The sequence below is a fragment of the Alligator sinensis genome, unplaced genomic scaffold, assembly GCF_000455745.1.
Source record: "Alligator sinensis unplaced genomic scaffold, ASM45574v1 scaffold1960_1, whole genome shotgun sequence".
Taxonomy (NCBI): Eukaryota; Metazoa; Chordata; order Crocodylia; family Alligatoridae; genus Alligator; species Alligator sinensis.
In genome coordinates, this window is record NW_005843074.1 from 290,142 (window position 1) to 312,379 (window position 22,238).

The 22,238-nt window shown below is 44.4% G+C and overlaps 2 protein-coding genes across 5 annotated transcripts in view; one reads left to right on the forward strand and one right to left on the reverse strand.

The window, feature by feature from the left end:
* Nucleotides 1–5,161, forward strand: part of DOT1L (DOT1 like histone lysine methyltransferase) — a 70,803-nt gene extending 65,642 nt beyond the window's left edge. The window contains exon 29 of the mRNA XM_014526536.2: nt 392–5,161. The gene's annotated coding sequence lies outside the window, so the exon portion shown is untranslated. The remainder of the gene's footprint in view (nt 1–391) is intronic.
* The window catches only part of PLEKHJ1 (pleckstrin homology domain containing J1), a 31,092-nt gene extending 9,075 nt beyond the window's left edge, over nt 1–22,017 (reverse strand). The window contains exons 1-5 of one of the 4 annotated variants that reach the window (XR_003092097.1): nt 21,644–22,017; nt 18,480–18,546; nt 15,991–16,081; nt 15,285–15,348; nt 13,671–13,765 (exon numbers count right to left, since the gene is read on the reverse strand). Coding sequence is in view for 2 of the 4 variants with exons in the window: in XM_025193594.1 (XP_025049379.1) it covers nt 14,209–14,274; nt 15,285–15,348; nt 15,991–16,081; nt 18,480–18,546; nt 21,644–21,784 (429 nt within the window). In the remaining 2 variants the exon portion in view is untranslated. Of the gene's footprint in view, nt 1–10,697; nt 14,275–15,284; nt 15,349–15,990; nt 16,082–18,479; nt 18,547–21,643 lie in introns of those variants that run through there. The other 3 variants (XR_003092096.1, XM_025193595.1, XM_025193594.1) reach the window with 3 other exon arrangements.
* Between the last annotated feature and the right edge of the window lie 221 nt (nt 22,018–22,238).

Consider the following 22,238-nt stretch of genomic DNA (forward strand, 5'->3'; position numbering starts at 1 on the left):
CCCCCCTTTATGGCTATTGGACTGAGGATCCAGGTCATAGTACTGAAGTATTAATCTGATGTCAAGCATGTGAGCAATCCCATTGAATAAGCATAGTTTTACGCTTAAAAGACCTTGCTGAATCTATGGTCTAAATGTGGGAACAAGGGATCAAACAACAGCTATTACACTGACATGCAGGGGTTGGAGATGTGCAGATAGCAACCTAATAGATCTTTTCCATGCCTGATTCTGAATGACAGGATGAATGAAAGGATTGTTCTTCTCTTTCTCTCTCCTGACTAACAGACAGTCTAGGAACTATATAGAAAAGCTTGACGTATCTAACACATGCAGATGATTTTTAAGTGTCTGACTTGGACGGGTTTCTTCCTCTCCTCATGTCCCACAGGTAACTAGGATTTCTACCTCAACCCAATGTGACCTATGCAAGGACAACGTGGACCAACTTCACTCGGCTTCCACTGAAAGGTGCTCACCTGGCCTGTGCAGGGGTTTCTACTCTCTTACTACTGGACAAAATATAATTAATAATAAAAAGATATAAAAAAAAAGACCTTAATAACAGAAAACAGATTCTACTGTGAATTGGAGTTTAACACAAAACAAAACAAAACAAAAAAACAAGCCTGCGAATGAAATGCTTAAAATAAAGCTCCAGTTTGTATTGTTGATAGTTTAGATAAAGTATTTATCTTTTTTTAAAGTGAAAACAATTTTGACTTATTTTATTCCATCTAAAGTCATAAACACAGATCATTAAAAATAATCTCTGACTAATAAAGGACTGGCACACCAGCAGAGATGTAAAGAGCCTCCTCTCGGTGCTATTTCATCCGTCAGAACTGTGCCTCTAGTTCGAATCCTTGGTGCTGAATATGGAGGCTTGACCAATGCCAAACCCAGTCTCAGAAAGGTCTGCTGCTTATTTATTCAACTCACTCTGTTCATATACCAAAGTCCATTGGTTTACAGCAAAGTGAGAGCTACAAAGAATGGCAGCCTTTGGTTTTGGCTGTTTTAATTATTTTTAACTGAGCCATCAGCTCTGTTATCAGGCATTTTTTTTTTTTAATTGTGGTGTTCGTTACAAACAAGAACGCAATACTTCCCTCTGGAATGGCAGCTAGAACACCTGGTGTAACCCAATGAAGCTCAAACAATTGAGAAGATACTTTGAACAGAAATGTAAGTCTAGTCTAATTGGACTACTTGGCCATTAAAAGCCACTGGTGGCGCTTAAGTTGCTGTGAATTTCAGTAGCTAGACTGATAACTTATTGGGGGATGCCATTGGCATATGGACAGGGTGCATAATCACTGGTATTGGTCAGGCTCTTTCTATTAATATTGGGAAGATCGAAAACCGAGCTTCTATACTGGGGCAGATAGCAACAGATTTTCTCAACCTGTTTTTGTTCTAAGTACGATGTATTTTGATACTTGATTCAGAAATGGCTTAACCTTGTACATTTATGACTAAGTGCATTCGCTTTTGTATTCTTTGCTTTACATAGGTTTAAATGGTAGTTCACAAAAACACCACAGTTTAGCTTACCTTGCTGCCACACTATCATACTGGTGCATATAATTGTATTGTGACTTGCTGTGCTGTGTACAGAGAAGTGCCGCTCTGAACAGTGGCTGTATTTTATAGAGATGTGATAAATTTATAAATTTTGTATGCTTTATTTCATTTATTTTTAGATTGTATAATGCACAGTAAAGTGGTAAAAATGTTATTTATTCAAGTGCACAAAATGGGGGAGAAGGATCCGTTAGTTCATAACCAACATCAGTCTGTAGTGTAGACTGGACCAAGCACCAATGGAGAAAACTGCAATAACAGAAGGGGTTTTGCAACAGCAAAGTGACTAGATTTTAAGAGCATACCTGGGCTCAAGTGAACTTCTGCCTACTAGCCCAAGTTTGATCGTTATTTATCTGATCATTGATGATCAGAGGCTCTTGGAATCCTTTGGTCCATTCCAGCTAGGTTCATAGCTCTCTAATAATGTCATCTCTTGTTCCCTTACCAGCTACTGAATAGGATTTCACTGTGTCACAAAGTACTGGGCTCATGAATCAACTGCTGCTTAGATGTGTTTGGGGCAAGCCAAGTATCTCTTAATGTTTGCTTAGTTGTGCTGCCTTTCTGGGGCTGGTTTGAGAGGCATGTCAATGCTGAATTCCTCGATTCAAAGGAATGGAGGTAGGACCTGTGCTCGTGCCTTGCCTGTTCTCTCCATTTTCCTCCTATCCCCTGCTTGCTGCCATGTTTGTGCAGTATCCCAATTAACAACTCCTACCTTGAGCAAATTTCAGGCTAGCCATTTCCCATGATACCAAATCGCAGGCAGTGGGTTAAAGACTTCAAGTTCAGTTATTTGACGCCAAAATTTGTATCTCCCATAGGTGGCCTCTGTGCAGATTTATCTTTGTCCCTATTTGATCAGAAAGTAGGTTTAGTTCGTATCCCTGGTTCCCAGGGATCGTTTTAACAGGTTTCTGGTTTGTGCCTGGGAAAGGCGGAAGGGACAATATATCCTGCTCTTAGCAACAATGAGGAAATCCATAGGAGGAAAAATAATGCTCAGGGAGCAATAGCTGAGAAACATCAAGTAGCTTCTAGTGGAAGCCATAAACAGGTCCTGGAATCCAGGAAGACTTGTAACCCAGTTATTATTTAGCTCTGAATTGGGTAACTCCAGCCTGATCCAGATCTTTGGGTAACTGAATGTTGCAGAGCTGCTGACATATTCCCAACTAAAAATGAAGTGCTCGGATCCTTGGAGAGTTTTGAAATGTTAGAAGTGAAATGTGAACGGATGCTGGAGGGACTGTAACTCTGCCCCTGTACATGCTTTAGTTAGATTGATCTTGCCCACTGCATCTACCTGCATGACTAGAGAAATGAGAGGGAAACTCAAAGGTACTTTTTAATTGGTCTTTCACCAAATAACAAAACCAGATCCTGGTCGTGTGAAAAGGGCCTATGAGCTTGGGCCCCTGACTTCCAGAGCTCTGTCATCTGAAACCCATAGATGCATCGAGGAAGGGAACTCTAGACTGCATCACGGGTTGCGTACATGGAAAACTCTGCCTGTAACAACCCCCCAACCTCCCTCTGCACTTGCAGATCAAGGGCAAGGAACTTTGTTTAAAATAATAGTTTCATAGTGCTTAGGGTCAGAAGGGACCTAAACAGATCATCAGGTCTGATCCCCTGCAACAAACAACAGCTGTAGAGGCTATTGTGCCGCCTTAATGATGGGTTTCTAACTTCTAAACATCTGGATGCACACACTACCCAGCATTTGTACCTTCTTGAAGCATGTGGCCTCTGATACTTATTTTGCTAAAGGGTTTGACCTGAGCCACCTTCCATTTTTAGTGACAAATGGGCCCAGCCCTATGAATTATGATCCAACTAAATTCAGTGTATCCAGGATTCCATGGATGGCGTGGGGGTAATAGATCTAAATTATGAAACTGCCCTGAGAAACAGACTGAAAGCTTGAGATCCAGTCCTTGCTCTGCCAAGTAATTCCCTTGTGGCAAGGCACTTTAATCGCTCTTCCTCAGTTTTTCTTGTGGTAGAGGATGCTGCCTCTTGGATTGAAGGTTGGTACGTGTGTTGGTAATGCAAAATGTTCTGGAAGTACAACAAATGTATTTGTGTGTACCAGACTACAGGCCTTTAGAAATGGAAGCCAAGTTTTGATACAACTTGTTCTGTTTATCTAACTATGTTGCTGGACTGCATGGCTCTCCTAGCAGCTAACCACAGTACGATAACCTTAAAGGAGAGCCCGAGTAGCCCAGTAGGTACTGCTTCTTCCCCTCAACAAAATAAGTCTGGACAAAAGTGGCAGCTTGGGAAACCAGCTACTGAAAGCTTCTGACCTGCTAACTACCCTAGAAATGGCGAAGCATCTTTTCTAGTCTGCAGCCCTTGGAAGTAAGGCCCATTTAAGTCTCAAACTCAGCTACTCCCATCTTTCATGGCTGCACTTTTTCTATGGCTTGATTATCCCTTCTAACAGCAATGAGCTCCACTGGGATTACCTGGGTTCTGTGCCACCATCTTCCACCCCTTGCTGCTGTGCCTGATCCTCTGTGCTCTGGATTTGTTTCTAATGCATTTTGCTTGTTTAGGAATCTAGTCTTCCCAGTAACCTCAGCTGAGATGAGCTTCCAAGTAAGCGTCAGGCAAGCTGATACTGATTCAGGGCAGAGTAATAAGTGCTGAGCTGTATGATCTTATTGTTTCCTGCCAAATATGCACACCCACCCTTCTATCTCGCCTAGTCTGCATTTTAGTGCTGTATTTTTGGAAATAGCCATTTCTTGATGTAGAAGCTGAAACCGAAGTGCTTGCCCATCTTACCAACTTTCATTTGACTTGAGCAAATCAGTTTAACTTCTGTATATCAAGCTTCCCCAGCTGTAAACCAGGAAGAATATCGTCTGGTTTCTTAGTGTTTTGAAGTCTGTAGCTGAAAAGCTGCCTCATTTCTAAGTGTTATTAGTAAGGTTTTGATCCATCTGACTGAAAACTTTAGCTATTTGTGCTCTTAGCATGACAGCCTGAGGCCAGAGGCCTGTTTTCAATAATGAGAGGTACTTCTTCAAGCCAAAACACAGAGTTCAAGAAAGGAATTCTTTCTGGTTTAGTTTCCCACACTTGTCCACATCACTTCACTGCTGTCACAAATGTTCCTTCTCATCCACATTGTAACTGCCAGCAAGGGACTCATCAGGAAGCTAAACGCATCTTGCAGTGTCTGCATTGCCAAAAAAATCGAACTTTTTCAACAGTACACTGAGCTAAACCTGTGTGGCCCTCTCCATCAAATTGTGAGCTGGGGGGTAAATCTCTGCTAACCCAGAAACCAGCGTTGTGCTTGCTTCCTTTTTTTTGGTGGCCTGTTACCTCCCTTTCTTTGGCTTGGCTCTTCTACTCCACTGAGACCTGCTGCGCTGATGGAAAGCTGGGAGAGCTCCCACTAAGCCTCCATTTACTGTCTGCAGTTTTTAGCCCTAGATAACAAAACTCCCTTGAGTGCAGGTTTTGTGCAAGGGTGGAGGTTGTAGCTGTGTTGGTCTTAGGACATAGGCAGACAAGGTTCTTTGGGTGAATCTGATATCTTTTATTAGACCAACTTAAATAGCTGGAAAACAATTTTTAAGCATGCCTTCGGGTTCAAAAACCCTTCATCAGGCTAAGGAAGAGCACACACCAACTGCTGATACTTCCTTAGCCTGAGAAAGGACCCGAAAGCTTGCTTAAAAATTGTTTTCCAGCTATTTAAGTTGGTCTAATAAAAGATATCAGATTCACCCAAAGAACCTTACTTGGTTTTGTGCAGTTGTTTTCTATGGTACGTGGGGAGAGACTAGGGACATCAAGGAAACAGGTTGAAATCTGAATCAGTGAGCTCCATTTTTAAATGTGTGTTCAGTCATTTGCTTTTAGAGGATCTGATTGAAGAAACTCTACAGGGGGGATCATTGTAGCTTTCCATAAAAAGGCACTGGCATGTGCAGCTAGATTTAAAGATTCCCTTAAGTGACTGTGAACAGTAGGGAGTGCAGAGCATCGTAATGATCCCGTGGGCATTTCTTCTCTCTTAGAGCCCTTTCTCCTGTTTGTGCCTCTGTTCATAGCGGGCACGGACAGCACTGCTGTGCAGTGGCGGGTGGGGGTGTGCGCGTGGCGGGGGGACAACCACTAGTAAATGTCATACATTCAGAATACTAAAAGATTTTTTTTAAATACGAGGGTGGCACCTACCGACCAGGCATAGATCAGGACCCTATTGTGCTAAGTGCTGTACAGACAGCACTTAGGCAGGGGGACGCCCTGCCCCAAAGAGCTTCCAAACCAAGTAGAGCCATAGACAAGGACAGGAGAGCTCAAGGGCAAACCTCTCCCATGCCTCCTTGCCCCCTTTGCTGAGGAATATTAGACCCCAGATTACATCCAACCTATAGATTAGTTGGGTTTGTGAGCAGGTTCAGAGAAGGCCCAGGGTTTGATCAGGTTATAGACCCTGACTTTTCATACTTAACACTAGAGGTAGGTGCATGGTAGCTGGAGTGAGGCAAGTTGTACGATGAGTCTGGTTCTACAGCCGCCTTCGCTGCTGCTTGAGGTTTCTGTTACTAGTGCTTGTTTCTGAAGTGAATGCCAAGCTCTGATCTGTAAATAGATGGGGGGCTTACATCTCCAGGGTTTGCCATCCTGTCATGCTTTTTTGGGGCCCAAATTGAAACAATTGTTTTTAAATTGCCTCCGTTATTAAACTCTTAATTCCAAGGGATGAGGGAACTCTATAAATATAATCAAGTTTAACTTGCAACAGCAAGTGACTTGACTTACCATTTTTTTGGCTCTTGTGGAAGTCTGCTGAGTAGTTTTCAAGTCTGAAAACTAGGCGATTCACAAGGCTTCACATTGCACCTTTTAATCCAAACGTTTCAAAGTTTTGACAATGCAGTATTTTAAGTTGATTGGCTGTTATGTCTTGGGCCGTGCAAACCTTTACCTGGATATTGCTTGCAATTATCCATGTGCCTTAATCTACAGAGGAACGTTTCCTTTCATTTTGTTTGTGAAGCGGCATTACTTTTGTAGAGTGCAATACTGTCTTTAATCTCTTGGCTGCCTAAGTCTGGGTACACGTGTGTGTGTGTGTGTGTGTGTGTGTGTGTGTGTACAGTGATGTTGTTTGTGGGAAAACTGAATCTTTGTAAAGATGATCTTATCCAACATGCCTAGACAAACTGAATAAAATGGGGGTTATAGAGGGAAAGGTGATTTTAAGGCTGAACAACAATTTAGTGAGTTTTTGTCCCTTGGAAATGTAGAGCTTTTCTTGTAAGAAAACCAGTCCTTCGTGATGTTCCTCAGATGGGGAATCTCTAATCCCTTCAGCACATTTACTCCCATCTAGGAGAAACTCAGTCACTCCAGCTCAATTTAAATTGGCCACGGAGTGGGGAAGTGACATGCTAGACCAGGGGTGGGCAAAATGCGGCCCACCAGGCCATACTATCAGGCCCATGGAGCCCCTAAAAAATGTAGAAAATGAATATTTATCTGCCCCTGGCTGCCTGTCTTGTGGCCCTCGATGGCTTGCCAAAACTCAGTAAGCAGCCCTCTGCCCGAAATAATTGCCCATCCCTGTGCTAGACTTTCACATCTCAAGCCCTGCGTTGTAAGTAAAGTACAATGGCGTTCAGCGCTGCTTGTGCCTTTTGCCCCACTGCCCTACAACTTGGAGGAGAAGCCTAGGACTGGAATAGCCAGAGTGTAGCAGAGAGGAGAACTGCTTTAACTGGATTGCACTGGGAATACTTGTACAATGTTTGCTTTACTTCACAGCACTTGCATAGCTCTTGCTGGTGTGGCTCGTTGGTTGTGGGGAGTGCTCGTGCCCAGTTTTTTTTTCCTCGGAGATGGAAAGTGTCTGTGGGACTTGAGGGTCATTCATGGAGCCCAGCTCTTTCTGACCTATAAAGACTCAAGTGATTTGCAAGTGTTGACTTGGATTTCATAAGACGATCCTGCACTATGGGGTGAGGCTCTAACACTGACATTGGTGAGCAGGCTGGTTAAAGGTAGCTGCGCACAATGGAAAGGGAACTTCCGATCAAAAGTGTGCAGCATGTTTGTGCTATGAAAGACCCAGGCCTGTAAATGCTGACTTACCGTACTCCTCACTGGTGGTAGGTGCTCTGCCCCAAAAGACACGTTTGCAGGACGAGACTCCAGCTAATCTTAAAAATCCCAGTGTGCAGCTGCCGTCCCGTGTCTTCCAGCTGAAATCGAGCTATGGTGCTGGAACGACAGATGGATTCCAAGACCCGGGTCTTTCCACGGTTACATATAAGGTGCTATGGTAGTCGCCTTTTTTTTCATTTTTTGCTTTTTTTAACTGAGTAGGCACCAGAACTACAATACCCCTCTCCCCAGCGGTGAAGATGGTGCTATTTTACCTCTCCCAGTGATTTGTTACACTTGATGTTTTCTTCACCGACCTGGAAGTAGCCTTATCCTTATGTCTTAGATTCCGACTTGGGTTGCTAACTTCGGTCACTGGTGCTGTTCCCTGAAGAGCTGTACGTCATCAGGACTTTCAAACCCTGTACTGTTGCCCAAGTTGGGCTCCCGTAGGAATTCAGCGACCAATAGCCAGTTTGCTTTCTATATGGAAATCAAACCTTTTACACCAGGGTTCGAAAATCATGACACTGTATTTTCTTAGAGGATTCTCCCAATTCATACTCGCAGGTCATTGCTTTAATAATTGTTGTTTTTTATTTATGCCTGAGCCAAAAGCATGAAGAGCATTGGGAGCTCTAAGCAATGATTTCTTTTATTAAGAAATGGAAGTTGTACAGTGGACTGCAAACGAACAGTAATTTAAACTTTAGTTTGGGGAGAACAAACTAGAAAGTGTTTTTGTGAACTATCTCTGCAGCACTGAGGAAATCACAATAGATGGAATTTTTTTTTTTTTAAAGCACAGATTTAGTCAGCGTTGGAGTGTTAAAATCCTTTGCTTAACAGTTTAAAGTCCTCCCTTCTCCCCCTCCACCCGTCAGTTCCATAGCTTGCTTTTCAGGTTTCCATTAGAAGTTGAGACTTACCATGGAAAAAAAAAAAAGTGCCATATTTTATTTATCCTTATAACATAAATATATAAATATCTATTTAGGCTGAATATCGCAATACAAGATGCTGTTGCTTTTGAACTTCCTGGGATAATTCCAGTACTAAAATTGAAAGTCTCATTCTAGTGTATTTAATGTTTGTGACAGTCTCTCTCAAGATTTTTGTGTTGAGTTTTTTTGCAGCAATATCAAAATCTGATTTCTAAAAGTTTTAAGATATTAACCCTGAAGTTCTCAAGTTTGTGACCCCGTGATTCTAAGGAAGATCTGGTTACTTACCCGGTGCAGTGGAATTGTCCTCTTGAAAGGTGATGTTTCTGGAGTTAATAAGGAAAAGGTAGAATGGGTTGACCCATCCTGCTTGGCTTTTGATTTACCTGTTCTGTAAGCGATCAGTTTTAAATGAAAATCCAACTCTTTAGGTCTCTGTTCTACTTCAAGTTTTTTTTTAGGAGTGGGAGTCTGCCCTTGCTGAGTGGGACTTGACAGGGAATGCAGTAGGTTATGAAGTTGCTGTTGCTCAGGAATTGATTAGTAAGACTTTTAACTACTAATAAAAATCCATTTGTCAATGGATTTTTAAAAAATACCCATTTTATTGCTTAGAACATGTGATATGGGATGTTTCCTAGGAAATAGGGAATTAGTTTATATAATTTTAGCTTATAAAATCGAATTATTTAAAATTCAGACTTCCCCTAATTTATCTCTCGGATTTTTTTTTTTTTTTTTAATACCGGTAAGTTGTCCTGTCATTCCGTTCATTCTTCCATAGAACTAGCGTGAATACTTCTGGTGTGTATATATGTATGTATAATATATATATTTTCCACCCTACCTTTCTAATTCTCTGCAATGTAAAAGTTAGTTTATTCTCCCCTCCCGTCACTTTAATTTCTTGTGCCCTTTATCTTGATTTGTAATTGAAACAATGCTTTGAAGTTTTGTCTTTATATTAAAGTGTATGTATTTTAATACATTGTACAGTTGTGGTGCTTCTCTAATTCAGCAGGGCATTTCTTTTCACTTATCCTTTCAAGGGGGATTGTGTTCAATATCCTTCAAATCTACGACTGCGAAGATCCCACTGAATGTTCTGGGCCAGAAATCCATTTAGCGATGAAGGCCAGAGCTGTGGACAGTCGGGATGCTGCGAACTCCACCCCCTCCAGGGAACAGTTCAGTCTAATACTTCAAATCCTGCCTAGAGGGCATTTAAAGAATGGAAAGCTCTGGGTGCTTACAATATGCAATAAGATTGCTAAAAACCCTCTAATTCTAGTCTGATTTTTCCTTCATTAACATTGTCGTCCAGCTTCATGGAGCCAATAGGTAAGAAACCTTTGCTAGGTTGCTCTCTGCTCCTGGCTTCTACCTGGAGCCTAGAGTCCTGATTCAGCAAAGACTCACCTAAAGCATTTTAGATGCTGAAAGCATTACAGCTATGGACTAAAGTGCATCATCCTTAAGCTCTGCCAAAGTGCTACTTGTGGTGTCCTGAATTGAAGTTGGATCCCAACAGAAGGAGACATACTAGTATATACTGAGCAGCCCTGAAGAGGTGATAGCAATTAGTCCACAAGCCTTACTGATCTTTTCAGGAAATATCACGTGAGCATGTCCCGTGGGACTGTAATGGCAATGTGCCCAGCTACCTGCTGTGATATTATACAGCTTCACTTTTTCAGTAGGGAACCACTGTCCTCATTTTAGTTTCACTGCTGCTGGTTGCCCATCATTTTGATATGGCCAGCATGTGACAAGGATGATGCTTGAACCTGGTCTAGTTTCTCTATGGACTCTACCAGAGTTATGCCTGCAAAGACTGGTGTTTGTACAGTAAGGCAGTGAAGGCTTTTTTTAAAGGTGTTTTGATGTAAACTAACTGGGGGTGGGATTCTTACAAGTGCATGAGTTCAGAACACGGGCCCATAAGATTTGCCCTCAAACCACTGCTTTGTGTAGAAGAAAATATGCCTGTGTTTCTTACAAAGCAGCTCCCACCTCCACAAAAGATTAAAACAAAAGTGCTGTTTATTTAAAACTTTCATTGTACAACAGATAAACAGCTTCCGTACACTTTCAAGGAGGCAGTACCCTCCTATGCTCTTTAGAGTAATAAGACATTGAAATGTAACAAAGGACAATAAGTAATTATGAAAAAAATTAACTTTTCCATTTATGAAGCACCCTCAATAATGTAAATTCCCAAATCTGAAGTGTCCAAAACTACCATTTCCCTTAATCTTGAAATCTAACCCAGTGTCCTAATAATGGAAATCTGTCTAGCTGGGTGGAATGAGTTACTGGCTGTACACCACCCCAAGTAACAACAGTTCACAGCATGTTTTACATTCAGTTAAGTAGCAATGGTGAAGTGTACCTACCTTTTACTCTGGACAAATGACTGAGCTGTTTGTTGCTTTATCCCAACTAATGTGCCCCTCAAAAAACCTAAAAAATGCCCATTTATGTACAGTATGCATTTTAAAAAAGCAGGTTTTAAAGGTCTTGCCTGGCAAGGCTATGGAGAAAGTGTTCCTGTTTGTACTGGGAAGGCATGAGGTGGACTACTTATGCAGAAGGTTATTGACTGGCCAAGGTAACCTGAAGCTGTGGTGATCTATGCGCCCGTCTGCCATGAGGTACGAGGAATGAAAGGCTGCTGGGACTTGAAAAGTTCAAGTGTAGAGCTAAGTGTCTACTGAAACAAGTAATGGATCCAGTGCACTAACCTTCAAATGCTGCTTCTAAAGGTAAGCACACAAAAGCACCTGTGCTAGATATTCGGATTGAGGCCTTGCTATAGTGAGAGACTAAAGTTGTTGTATGATCTTTCTATAATGTAGATCTTCTTTATTTGGTATAAAGCTTTACAGTATTCCCTGACTTCTCCCCTTCCAAGAGAAAAGCTCTGGCAGTAGAAATTCCCTAATATGATGGAACAGCATTTTGTGTAGGTAACACAAAATTAGACAAAGTTGTCTCTGAGTTGCAGGAGGTGAAACATTTATAATTCTTGCTCTCCACTTGTTCAAGGCATCAGTTTCTGTATAGTCTCTAACATTAGCATGAACAGTATCTTTGCAAGACCTCAGATGGAAATAAACAGACACTTTAGTAGCTGCTACAGAAAGCCAGCCTTACTATGAAGGCCCCTGTACAATAACTAGACAAACCAAGGTCATCCCTAAACAGTGAGGGCCATATTTAAATGCATCTTTTCTTTATCAGAGTAGATAAGACTGTTTGCTCACTGCCAGCAAGTAAGAGAATTTGCTGTCTTGCTTCTGTACTGAGGTAGAGCAAAGCCAAGGCAGAAAAGGGTTGTGATGGTCAATAAAAAGCACGTTAAGGTCAGCCGAGGACACCACTTTCCTGAAGTCTAGCTCCAGTGAGCTCTGGTTTCATCACTGGTTGCTGCTTTCACTGCAGCTGCTTTTGTTGTCAGTAGAATTGACCCTCAGCTTATGCGGAACGGCGGTCTTCCCCATTATGCAGTGCCAGAAGCAGGTGATTGTAATGCACGTGAAACACAATCCTGCTTGATAGCAGGGGTAGCTTTGCTATGATTGTGGAAGGGAAACCAGAGCCGTTCTGCTAGCAAAGGGGAAGACTAGGCCATTTAAGTTGCCTCTCACAGACTGCATATGCAAACCCCATCTTGACAGCAAAAGATTCCTCACTTGGTCTGAGAGCTTGTCACAAGGCTGCCATCAGTGTCAGGAGCCAGCAGACACTAAGTTCATCAGATCTTACTCTGCCTCCATGGAATACTGTTGAGACAGCAGCCCTGCTGGCATGGCCTGGCAGGCCGGTAGTTGAAGGTCAAATTGCAGGGATGGAGATGGACTATGCTGCAAGGGGATCCCTAAGGCTCCTGCATTTAACAGTCAATAGATAGTCACTGATGCTTCCGCCTGCAGAGGTGTAAGGCTCTTACTGTTGCCCATCAATTGGAGATATTGGAGGGAGTGGTGACCTACTGCATCAAGACAAGAGGCTCTAGTCTAAACCCCAGTAATCTTGCCCTGTGGAGCTGTTTAGCTGAGGTGCAGTGTGGGGTAAGTAGTATCAATCGAAGCTTACAGCATATACTTTCTAGAGCTTGTGCCTGGTAGTAACTACTGTCTGATGCTGTTTCTGTATTTGCACTAATCAATGCGGAGTCAAGGGAGGGAAGAGATGCTATTCCCTAATCCTTATCCTTTAGGTCTGAAGCTACAAGGACAAGTGTAGCTTGGGCCTTCCCTAGTAGATCCTTTAGGGAGGGGGACTTTATGTAAGAAGATTGTGCCTTCAGGGTCACAGGCCCAGTAGTTTAAACTGCTTCACTATAAGTCATAACGCTTCATCCCTTCAGCTATTTGTATCCAATGGGCAAAGCCACACCTTTGCCCATGTCATGTAAGTAGGTCTTGGGATCCTAGACTTTTATTTTATTGCTCGTACCTGGGCTGTAATGGGCTGAAAAAAATCACACTGCATTGAAGCAAGTACTAATTTTTAGCCAAGACACTGGTGCCCTGACCTCCCAGCCATCTATCATGCCTGCTGGAGCACAAGAGTTGTGGCCAATACAGACCTGATGCTCTAAATCAGCCTGCTCAAGGGAAAAATTCCTATTGCTACTGGGGGAAGCCATTCAAGTGAAGAAGGGCTTCCCAGACCTCTGCCAGCTGCTCCCTCTGCACTTCAGCTCTGCCAACAGAACATGCAGCAGCAGGAAGAGGCCCAGAGGGCTTCAGAGGGAGCAGTATTCTATGGCCAGGGCCAAACTGGAGAGTCCCTCCCCTCCGAGGAAGGGGATAGGGCCCCTGCACTGAAAGAGACTGCTCCCACCCCCTTCCTTCCCTAGGAGTCGAGAGCATCCTGATCACCGTCAAGCTCTGCTGCAGACCACGCTCCAGCCAGAACAGCTGCGGGGAAAGCTGGATGTTGCTGTTCCCAGCAGCAATGCTACTACTGCTAGCATACCACACAACCTACCTGGCACTTAACACCAGTTATTTCCTCCACTGGCAGCACAGGCCTCAACTGAACAGCAGAGATCACTGCATCAGGCAGGTGCCATCAGCCTCTTTCTGTAGGGAGAGTGAGGAGGGAGTGGGACAAACAGGCCAGCCTGGAAGCCCGTCCCCTCTCCCCAGCACCAGTAGCATACCGCTGTTGCTTGGGAGGGCTGTGGAAGGGCCAGGAGCAAGGTCAGACTATACATTCCTCAGTGTAGCAGATTCACAGTTAAGTAAAAACTGGTATCTACAGTGATTAATTAAGACTCTTGTTGCTCCTATCAACACAGCAGGCACACAGGAACAAGGAAGGGTTGAAGACAAAGTGGGAGTGTGCAATGAATTCCCTTAAAAACTCATACAAAATCATCTGGCTAATAAATAAAAGTCACTTGGTCACTGGTTTGGTGCCAGGAGCTTCTGCTCCTTGCAGCTGAAGCTCGGTGTTTTCACACCCTCCCCCAGGGGTGGCAGCTGAATGCCAGTTACTCCCCACCTAGGGAAAGGCTGCAGGGTTACTGTTTGTGTGTTCCCAGCTGGAATCTGGCTTCCTCGGAGATTCCATACTGCTCCAAGGGATCCTGTAGCAGAAGCACATGAGGAGCATAAAGGGAGAGAAAGAGACAAACAGCCAGCACCATCAATCTGGTGGCTGACAACACCACTGCCCCTTTAACGATTTCTGTACCCTGAATTACAGCACTGTCATCCCCTGGGAGAAGCTGCAGCATGAGGTCATTGCTACATGCAGCCAAATCATTTATTTGGGGCCGGGAGGCAGATTCAGGTCAAACAAATTTCCAGGCTGAGCAGCAATTCCTGAGGAAAACAGGAACCAGACAGGACAGGGTGCAGCAAGAACAAGTCCAGCAGTACTCAAGGGAGGTGTGTGATTAGACAGTAGGGTGGGTTGTGTTTATCCATCCTAATACCATAGGGCATATGTAGGGTGACTGGGACCCCAACTGTTTGGTGCTCTTTCAGCAAGAAACCCAGAAGCAGAAAGTGAAGCTGGCAGAGGCTCAGGACTTCCAGAGCAACGGAGGCTGCAGGTGCCCTGGCAGATGCATCTTAAGGAGAACCTGCCTGACTTGGCCAGAGTCTAACTTTCCTAAGGATCAAATCTGCAAGAGCTGGAATCTGGGACAATGACAAGCCTGCTTCACATCATCAGGAGCTCTGCAGCGCTTTGAGCGTCCCAGCCGAACTTCAATGTCTGAATATTAGAGCCCCAAACACCCAACACAAGCCAGTGCCTCTGCTCAGAGGTGAGGCTGAATTGTTAAGCAGAGAGAAGCAGGTTTTCCACATGCTCAGGCAGCCTGCACATCAGTCCCTTGGTACAGTCTAATTCCTTGAAGTGACTAGAAACTCAGACCAGTGGCCTCACGGACTACGGTCCTACAGATAGCAACAAGCTTAAGGAAATAAAGGAGAAGGGCTTCCCATTCTTGTGGCTGCTCCAACTTTGACAGAAGACAAGGAACAACAACCATCAATCAACACCAACAATCAAGACTGGCAATCTTTGGCCTCATCTCAGCCTGGAGGCTGAGGGATGGGGGGGAAGGAGAAGGGACAATGCACTTACCTTTCCTGTCATCTTTTGAATCTCATTACGATAGAAAATCAAGCTTCTTCTCATGAATTCATAGCTGTAAAACAGGAACAGACCACACAAGCCACTTAGGCACATGAATTATCCCTTCCCAAGCCCCTGCTATCTGGAGCTTTAAGGACGGTCTCAGCTCAATCCCTGTTGCAAATGAATCCACCTGTTTTGGTCTGTGCGCCTTGGACAGGGGGAGAAGAGACCCATCGGTTTTGATCCATTACCACTTTGAAGAGTCATCAGCAGTGGCCCCCTTCCCATTATGTAAGCAGAGCAGAGATTTTGCCTTCCAACCCTACCTCCTAAATCCAGGAAGTCTCATACCTTCACATAGCTCCACCAGATGTGTTACCATTTCAGCCCAGGGCCCTGTAATCTAAAAAGTGAAGCTTTTACTCATTCAGAAAGGCTGGTTCTATGGACACAGACAATTCCATGTTCAGTGACCATGAATGATGGTGCCCAAGGGGCCATTTTAGAGGTAGGCCAGGGTTTTGCTTTTTCCCCGGCAGAGTATAGGCAGCTGTGCCTGATGCTGCTTCCTGGCAAGATAAGTTCTCCATCCCCCAGTGCTGCCATAAGCCAACTGCAGGGCATGCCCTGCTGTTAGCTGCATTCTGTCAAGCACAGTTAGAGAGAACAGCGTAACAGGAAAGAAAGACCTCAGCTCCACAGACTGACCTACCTGGCTCTTCGGAGTGCCTCAACCCACTCCTGACATTGTTCTTCACTGTCACATTCAAAGCAGTATTTCCTGTCAGGCTCCTCAATAAAACCTGCCAGTTAAAAAAGAAAGGATGTTGGAGAAATGCTCCCCAAGAAGGACGACAAGGTTCCTTGGGTGAATTTGATATCTTTTATTAGACCAACCCAAATGGTTGGAGAATAGTTATTAAGCAAAGCTATTCAAAGCTTGCTTAATAACCATTCTCCAACCATTTGGGTTGGTCTAATAAAAGATATCAAATTCACCCAAGGAACCTTGTCTGCCTATATCCTTAGACCAACACGGCTACAACCTAAACCCCAAGAAGGAGTTATTCTGAGCTCCCCTAGCTTGGCTAAAAACCTTCAGAGGAAGTATAACGAGACGAAATTTAGCTGGAATCTAACCAAGATACCAAGTCCACTTCTCCGTCTTTTGCAAACAACCACAAGAGATTAGATGTCTACACACAGAAGGGATGAAAGTCTTGTGTGTGCAAAGGACACAAATTAGAGAAGTTAAATTACCCCAAAGTCAAAAATAGCTCTTCTTTATTTCAGGGCTTTTCAACAGCTGCTGCTGCTGCATATTGGAAAGGAACTCCCTGTACAGCTTTTGCTCTTTACAGAGACAGAATCAGGCCATGTAATTAATTAGAGTGTTCCTACAGCTCTGCTCCTTGCTACAAAATTCATGTAGCTTTCAGCTAGAGCCTAGATGTAACTGGGTCAAACAGTGTCACCACCCCCAACAGGCTGCAAAACAGCACAGGTAACAAACAGAAGCATTTATGCAGTTCTGGAAGAGGAAGGAAAGCTATGTAGTTCCTTCTCTCTGCATAGGCAGGAAACGGGGCAGAGGGTTTGCAGCCAAAACCAAGACAGCGCCAAAGCAGAACCTCTGCCAAATCCTGCAAAGCAAAGTAATGAACATAAAGGTACAGCTGAATGAACTCTGCATTTGCCCAATCAGCTGCTGTTCTGCTAAGTGATGCATGTTATACAAAGAAGTCCGAGTTTCTGGGGGCATGAGTCATTCTAGTGAGCTGGCAGGGAAAGGATGGATAGCTCAGGGTTGTTTATGGACTACAGGAACCTTTCACTTTCACTGCACCAGATACTGATGATACAACTACCATCTCCTGGCTAGTCAGTAACACGTATGAAATCAGGCTAGTGGGTCTGAGACACCAATGAAAACATTAAAAGCCCTGCTCTATGCTCTGCTTTGCCTATGAGGGATCCCAGATTCAATCCATAGAGTTCATGCCTTCATGCTCACCCCTGTAAAGCTTGTCTATCAGGTATAGGCAAAGAAATAAGGCACCACACTGGAATACTATGGGAAAAATTAGCCTGGGCAAAGATGAGCTTTCACTACAAAGCTTATCTTGCAGGGCAACTGGCACTACTGTGCACACAGTAGCAGGCATTCACAATGGGCCAGCATCCAGGCGGGTTTGTAGAGCAAACACTGTTTCAAGAGGGTCTCATACAGACAGAGGGAGCACTGGCTGGAATGGAGGCCGAGACACTGCATGTTGAAGCAGATGTGCCTAACAACCAGGCCAATAGATATGGTGATGGCCTTGGAGGAAACATCCTGTTTTTGCCACATACCTCATGCACAATGATTACTTGTTGGATGAAAGGCTGCTTACAAAGGACGACACACTGTGAGCCAGCTGGAGCTGCTGCTATCAACACAAGGACAAACAGCGTGGCGGGAGTACTAGGGCTAGATTATCCCTGACAGATGGTGCATCTGAGACTCTCTCTTTTTGGTAAAAATAAAGCTAACAGCACAGAAGCAGCAGTGTTTCAATATCATAACCTCCCAGAGAGGAATTTCCTCCCATATAAAAGTGTGCAAGCTGTTTTAATAAGTTCTTATTCCATACATCCTTAAAATGTGAATAGGGATCAATTCAGCTAGCAACAAAATGCTCCAGCACAAAGGCACAGCAGATAGTTAATGCACAGCAATGCTGTGTAACAGGTCAGAAGAGGAAGTGAAGAATAATTTGTCATGTTGAATACATAGGGAGAGTTAGAACAATTGCAAATAAAGCAAATATTCAGACTCACAAAGTGGAACTCACAAAGTGACCTTTCAATAATGAAACAGCTAGGTTTGTAAGCTTCACACCTCAGACTCTTGCAGAGCACAGTAGTGACAGCGACTGGATGGCATGGAGGACAGAGTCCACTATGCAATCACTAGCACCACATTTTTCTCAAGCGACTCCTCATCCAAGCTGTGACCAGGCATGCACCTGCCCACTTTGAGATCTGACCCCCTCCCCTCCCGCGAGTGATATGGTTCATAAACTGTCCAGACATCTTTACATGTTGCCTTTCTTCCACCAGCGGATGGACAGGGTCTGTGATGGAGACTACAATGGTGCATACCACATTGGGACTGACCACTACAGAGAAATTGAATGGGAATCTGCATCCCAAACTCACTGATTGAAAAGACGTTCACCTCTTCTTTGGAAATTCTGCAGTGCTCCAGCAGCAAAGCTCCAATTGGCTAGAAAAAGACCCAAAGAGAAGGTTTAACATACCTTTTCCCATTGTCAACTCCATAACACACAATGGACACTACAAAGAGTATGTGGGAGACATCAACCAACTCATACGACAGAAAGAAGACAATGCAGAAACTAGGATTTCTAAGGTGGTTTAGGGCATTTATGCTACTTAGATACTCGCAGGGATTTTGATGGTGTCTATTTTCACCATTTCCCCCTGACATGGTCTTCTATGCACAGAATTTTCATAATAATGAAAAAATATATTTTTAGAGATAGGAGAAAGCAACTGTAAAACCAAAGACATCATCAGATGTCCTTTAGATTAGGCATCTAACCTGAAACTGCTTTTAGTTCATTTATTTTACACCTAATGGAGGGTGTCTGCAGATACCCAGTTTCTCTGTTTCTGCAATCAAACTTCATTATACTGTAAGAACATAAGAACTGCCAAGTACTCGGTCAGACCATAGGTCCATCTTGCCTAGTCTCCTGTGTCACACACTGGCCAAGAGTGGATGCTGAAAGGGAGGGTGAAGTGGGTGTTTTTCCACTGTTCCTCTCTCACTTGCAGCCTCCAGCATTTAAGGTCTAGGAAGTTCTAATTCAAAGGCTGTCCCCCTAATTCCTGTGTTCAGTAGCTACTGATGCCCCTTCCCTCCAAGAATCTGTCCAATCCATTTGAATCTGACTAAACTGTCAGCTTCCACATCTGGTAGCGACAAGCTCCAAGCTTTAATAACAAGCTGTGTGTGAAAACGTTGTTTTGTTAGTTTCAAACTTACTACCCACTAGTTTCATTTTGTGACTCCTAGTTCTTGTACTGAGAGAGAGTAAATAATAAATCCCTACCTACTTTCCCTTTGCTGTTTAGTATTTTGGAAACCTTTACCATGTCCCTAGTCAAGCATCTCTTTTCTAAAACGAACAGGCCTAGACTCTGCAGTCTCTCCTCATATGGAAGCCTCTCCATACCACTAATCATCCTTGTTGTCTTTGTACCTTCTCTAATTCTTCTATATCCTTTTTCAGGTGTGAGGACAAAGAACTGGGCACAGCATTCGAGGTGTGGATGCACAATGGATTTTTGAAGGGGCGTAATGATACTTTGAGTTTTGATCAAGTTTGTCTCCTCCCGGACTAATGTTTGCACAAGGCGTTCGCTGCTCTTTGCTCAGTGTCATTAAAGGGATTTTATATAAATATCAGTGCCAAGGGTAAAAGCTTATTTTTTTGTTCTACAAAATCAAATCTGACAAGCAAGTGTGGTCAGGACAATGTGAGCTCCAATTCACTTTTTTTAAAGAAAAGTGTGTCAGTACATTAAAATAAACCTGCATAAACACACACAGGTTCCACTGTTGTGTCTAGAGCCCAAATACTGGTGCACTACGCTAGAGAAGAAGTAGAGCGTGAAAATATGCACAAGCAAGAAATAGAATTATTATTTTTTCTATCTGCATTTTACTCAGCTTAGAAAAAGACAGCAAATGGAAAATTTTAAAACTAAAATATCATTTGTAACATGGCAAAGAGCACCCTTTGAGCAAACACTACCCTTTAATTCAAAATGTTTGCTGGTTTATTTATGTGTTCTCCATCCATCTGCAGTAACATACAGAAATGTTAAAGATATCTAAAATGACTTGCTCAAGGCCATGTGTCAAGTCAGTGTCAGAGCCATGAGCAGGACACAGGAGCCCCATCTCCCATTCCCCTGCTCTACCCCTTCTGCTTGCAAAGGGAGGAATAGTAACAAAATGTGGATACCTATGTGATTTCCTATTAAAAACTTAGTCTTGCCTATATAACCAATGATGTACTTAAGAAAAATGACCAGGACTTCAGATTATGAAAGGACTCCCAATTCTACTGATAGGGAAGGAGATTACAATAGCCATCCCTCTCAGTTTCCATAAATTAACTGATTTCCAACATGTAAACACTGAAGTCCCCAAGTCTCTGCGACAGTGAAATATATTTAAGACACGGGTGTCAAATTCATTTGGTCCCTTGGGCTGGATCCAGACGAAAGGGCTTCTCAGAGGCCAGATTCACAGGTTCATAGATTGTCAGGGGCTGGAAGGGACGTCGCAGATCATCGGGTCCAACCTGCTCACATGCTAGGCAGTAAAACAACTGGGGTCAAGCGACCCCAGCGAGGTGACTGCCTAGTCTCCTCTTGAAAACCTCCAGCGTAGGTGACTGCACCACCTCTGGAGGGAGTTTATTCCACAGTCTAGACACCCTGATGGAGAAGGAGTTTTTCCTGGTATTAAGCCTGAAGCACCCTTCCAGGAGTTTGTATCCATTGGTCCTGGTCTTTCCCGAGGGTGCCCCAGTGAATGGTTGTTCACCGAGCAACTCATGCACTCCTCTGATATAGCAGTAAGCTGCTACCAAGTCCCCTCTCTACCGTCTCTTCTTTAAGCTAAAGAGGCCCAGGTCCCTCAGCCTTTCCTCGTATGGCTTGCCTCGCAAGTCCCTGATCACACGGGAGGCTCTTCTCTGGGCCCTCTCTAGTTTCTCCACGTCCTTATTGAAGTGCGGCGCCCAGAACCGGACGCAGTACTCCAGCTGCGGTCTCACTAGTGCTGAGCACAGCGGGACTCCCACTTCCTTAGCTTTACACGAGATGCATCGGTTGATGCGTGCCAGCGTGACATTTGCCCCGCTGACCACCGCCTCGCGCTGACGGCTCATAGTCATGTGATGGTCAGTCATTACCCCTAGGTCCCTTTCGGTGCAAGTCAAGCTGTCACCATTACCCATCTCTGGCAGCGGGGCATGTGGTGACAGTGTTAAACCCCCACTGCTCTCCCCACCACCAAGTTTCTGGCTCCACAGACTGCATAACCCACCTCTGCAGGCTGGATGCCACCCATGGGCCAAACATTTGACATTCCTGATTTGCCCTTGGACCACGACACCTAAAATATGTTGGCCAAGGTTAGAAGGCACAGCAGTTGCTTTTTTTGGCCTAAGTATTTTCACTGCGTTTGTCAAATGCTACAAAGGGTATTACAACCAGGGTTATAGCAGGTCTGTCACCCCACCACACTACACACGACCTGCAGCACCAAACGTTTCCTGTACCTCCGCCTCATCGGTTCGGAAGTAGAAGAGAAAGTTGACGACCAGCTTCACAAGGCGTTTCTTCAGCACTGGAGAGAAAAAAAAAAAAGAGAGAGAAAGACCGTTCAGAAGCTGGTTTGTGGGATGAAGAGCAGGAGCCATCTTGTCAACACGAGGGGCGTTTCATAGATGTTAGGGTCCGAACGGACCCATTACATCATCGAGTCCAACCCCTGCCCCGGGCAGGAAAGAGCGCTGGGGTCACACGACCCCGGGCAGGTGCGGGAGGAGGCACAGTCCACGCGTGGCAGGACAAGGAACAGGCCCCTCCGGCCTGCCTCCACTTCACAGACCAAATGGATTTGTTCGTCCCTTCCCACGTGTCAGGGACCTCCCAGCGCGACCCGATCTCACAGGACCCCGCGGCGGTGGCGCCGGTCCGTGGCAGAGGAATCAGGGGACCGTCTTATAACTGCCCCGCAAGAGGCTCTCCAAGCCCGACCCCACCTCCCAAACCCCCTCGCGGCCAGGGGAAGGGGACACCAGCTCCCCACCCCCGCTTCCAGCCAGGCTCGCCCGCGGCCCCCAGACCACAGCTGCCAGGGGCCGGCAACGG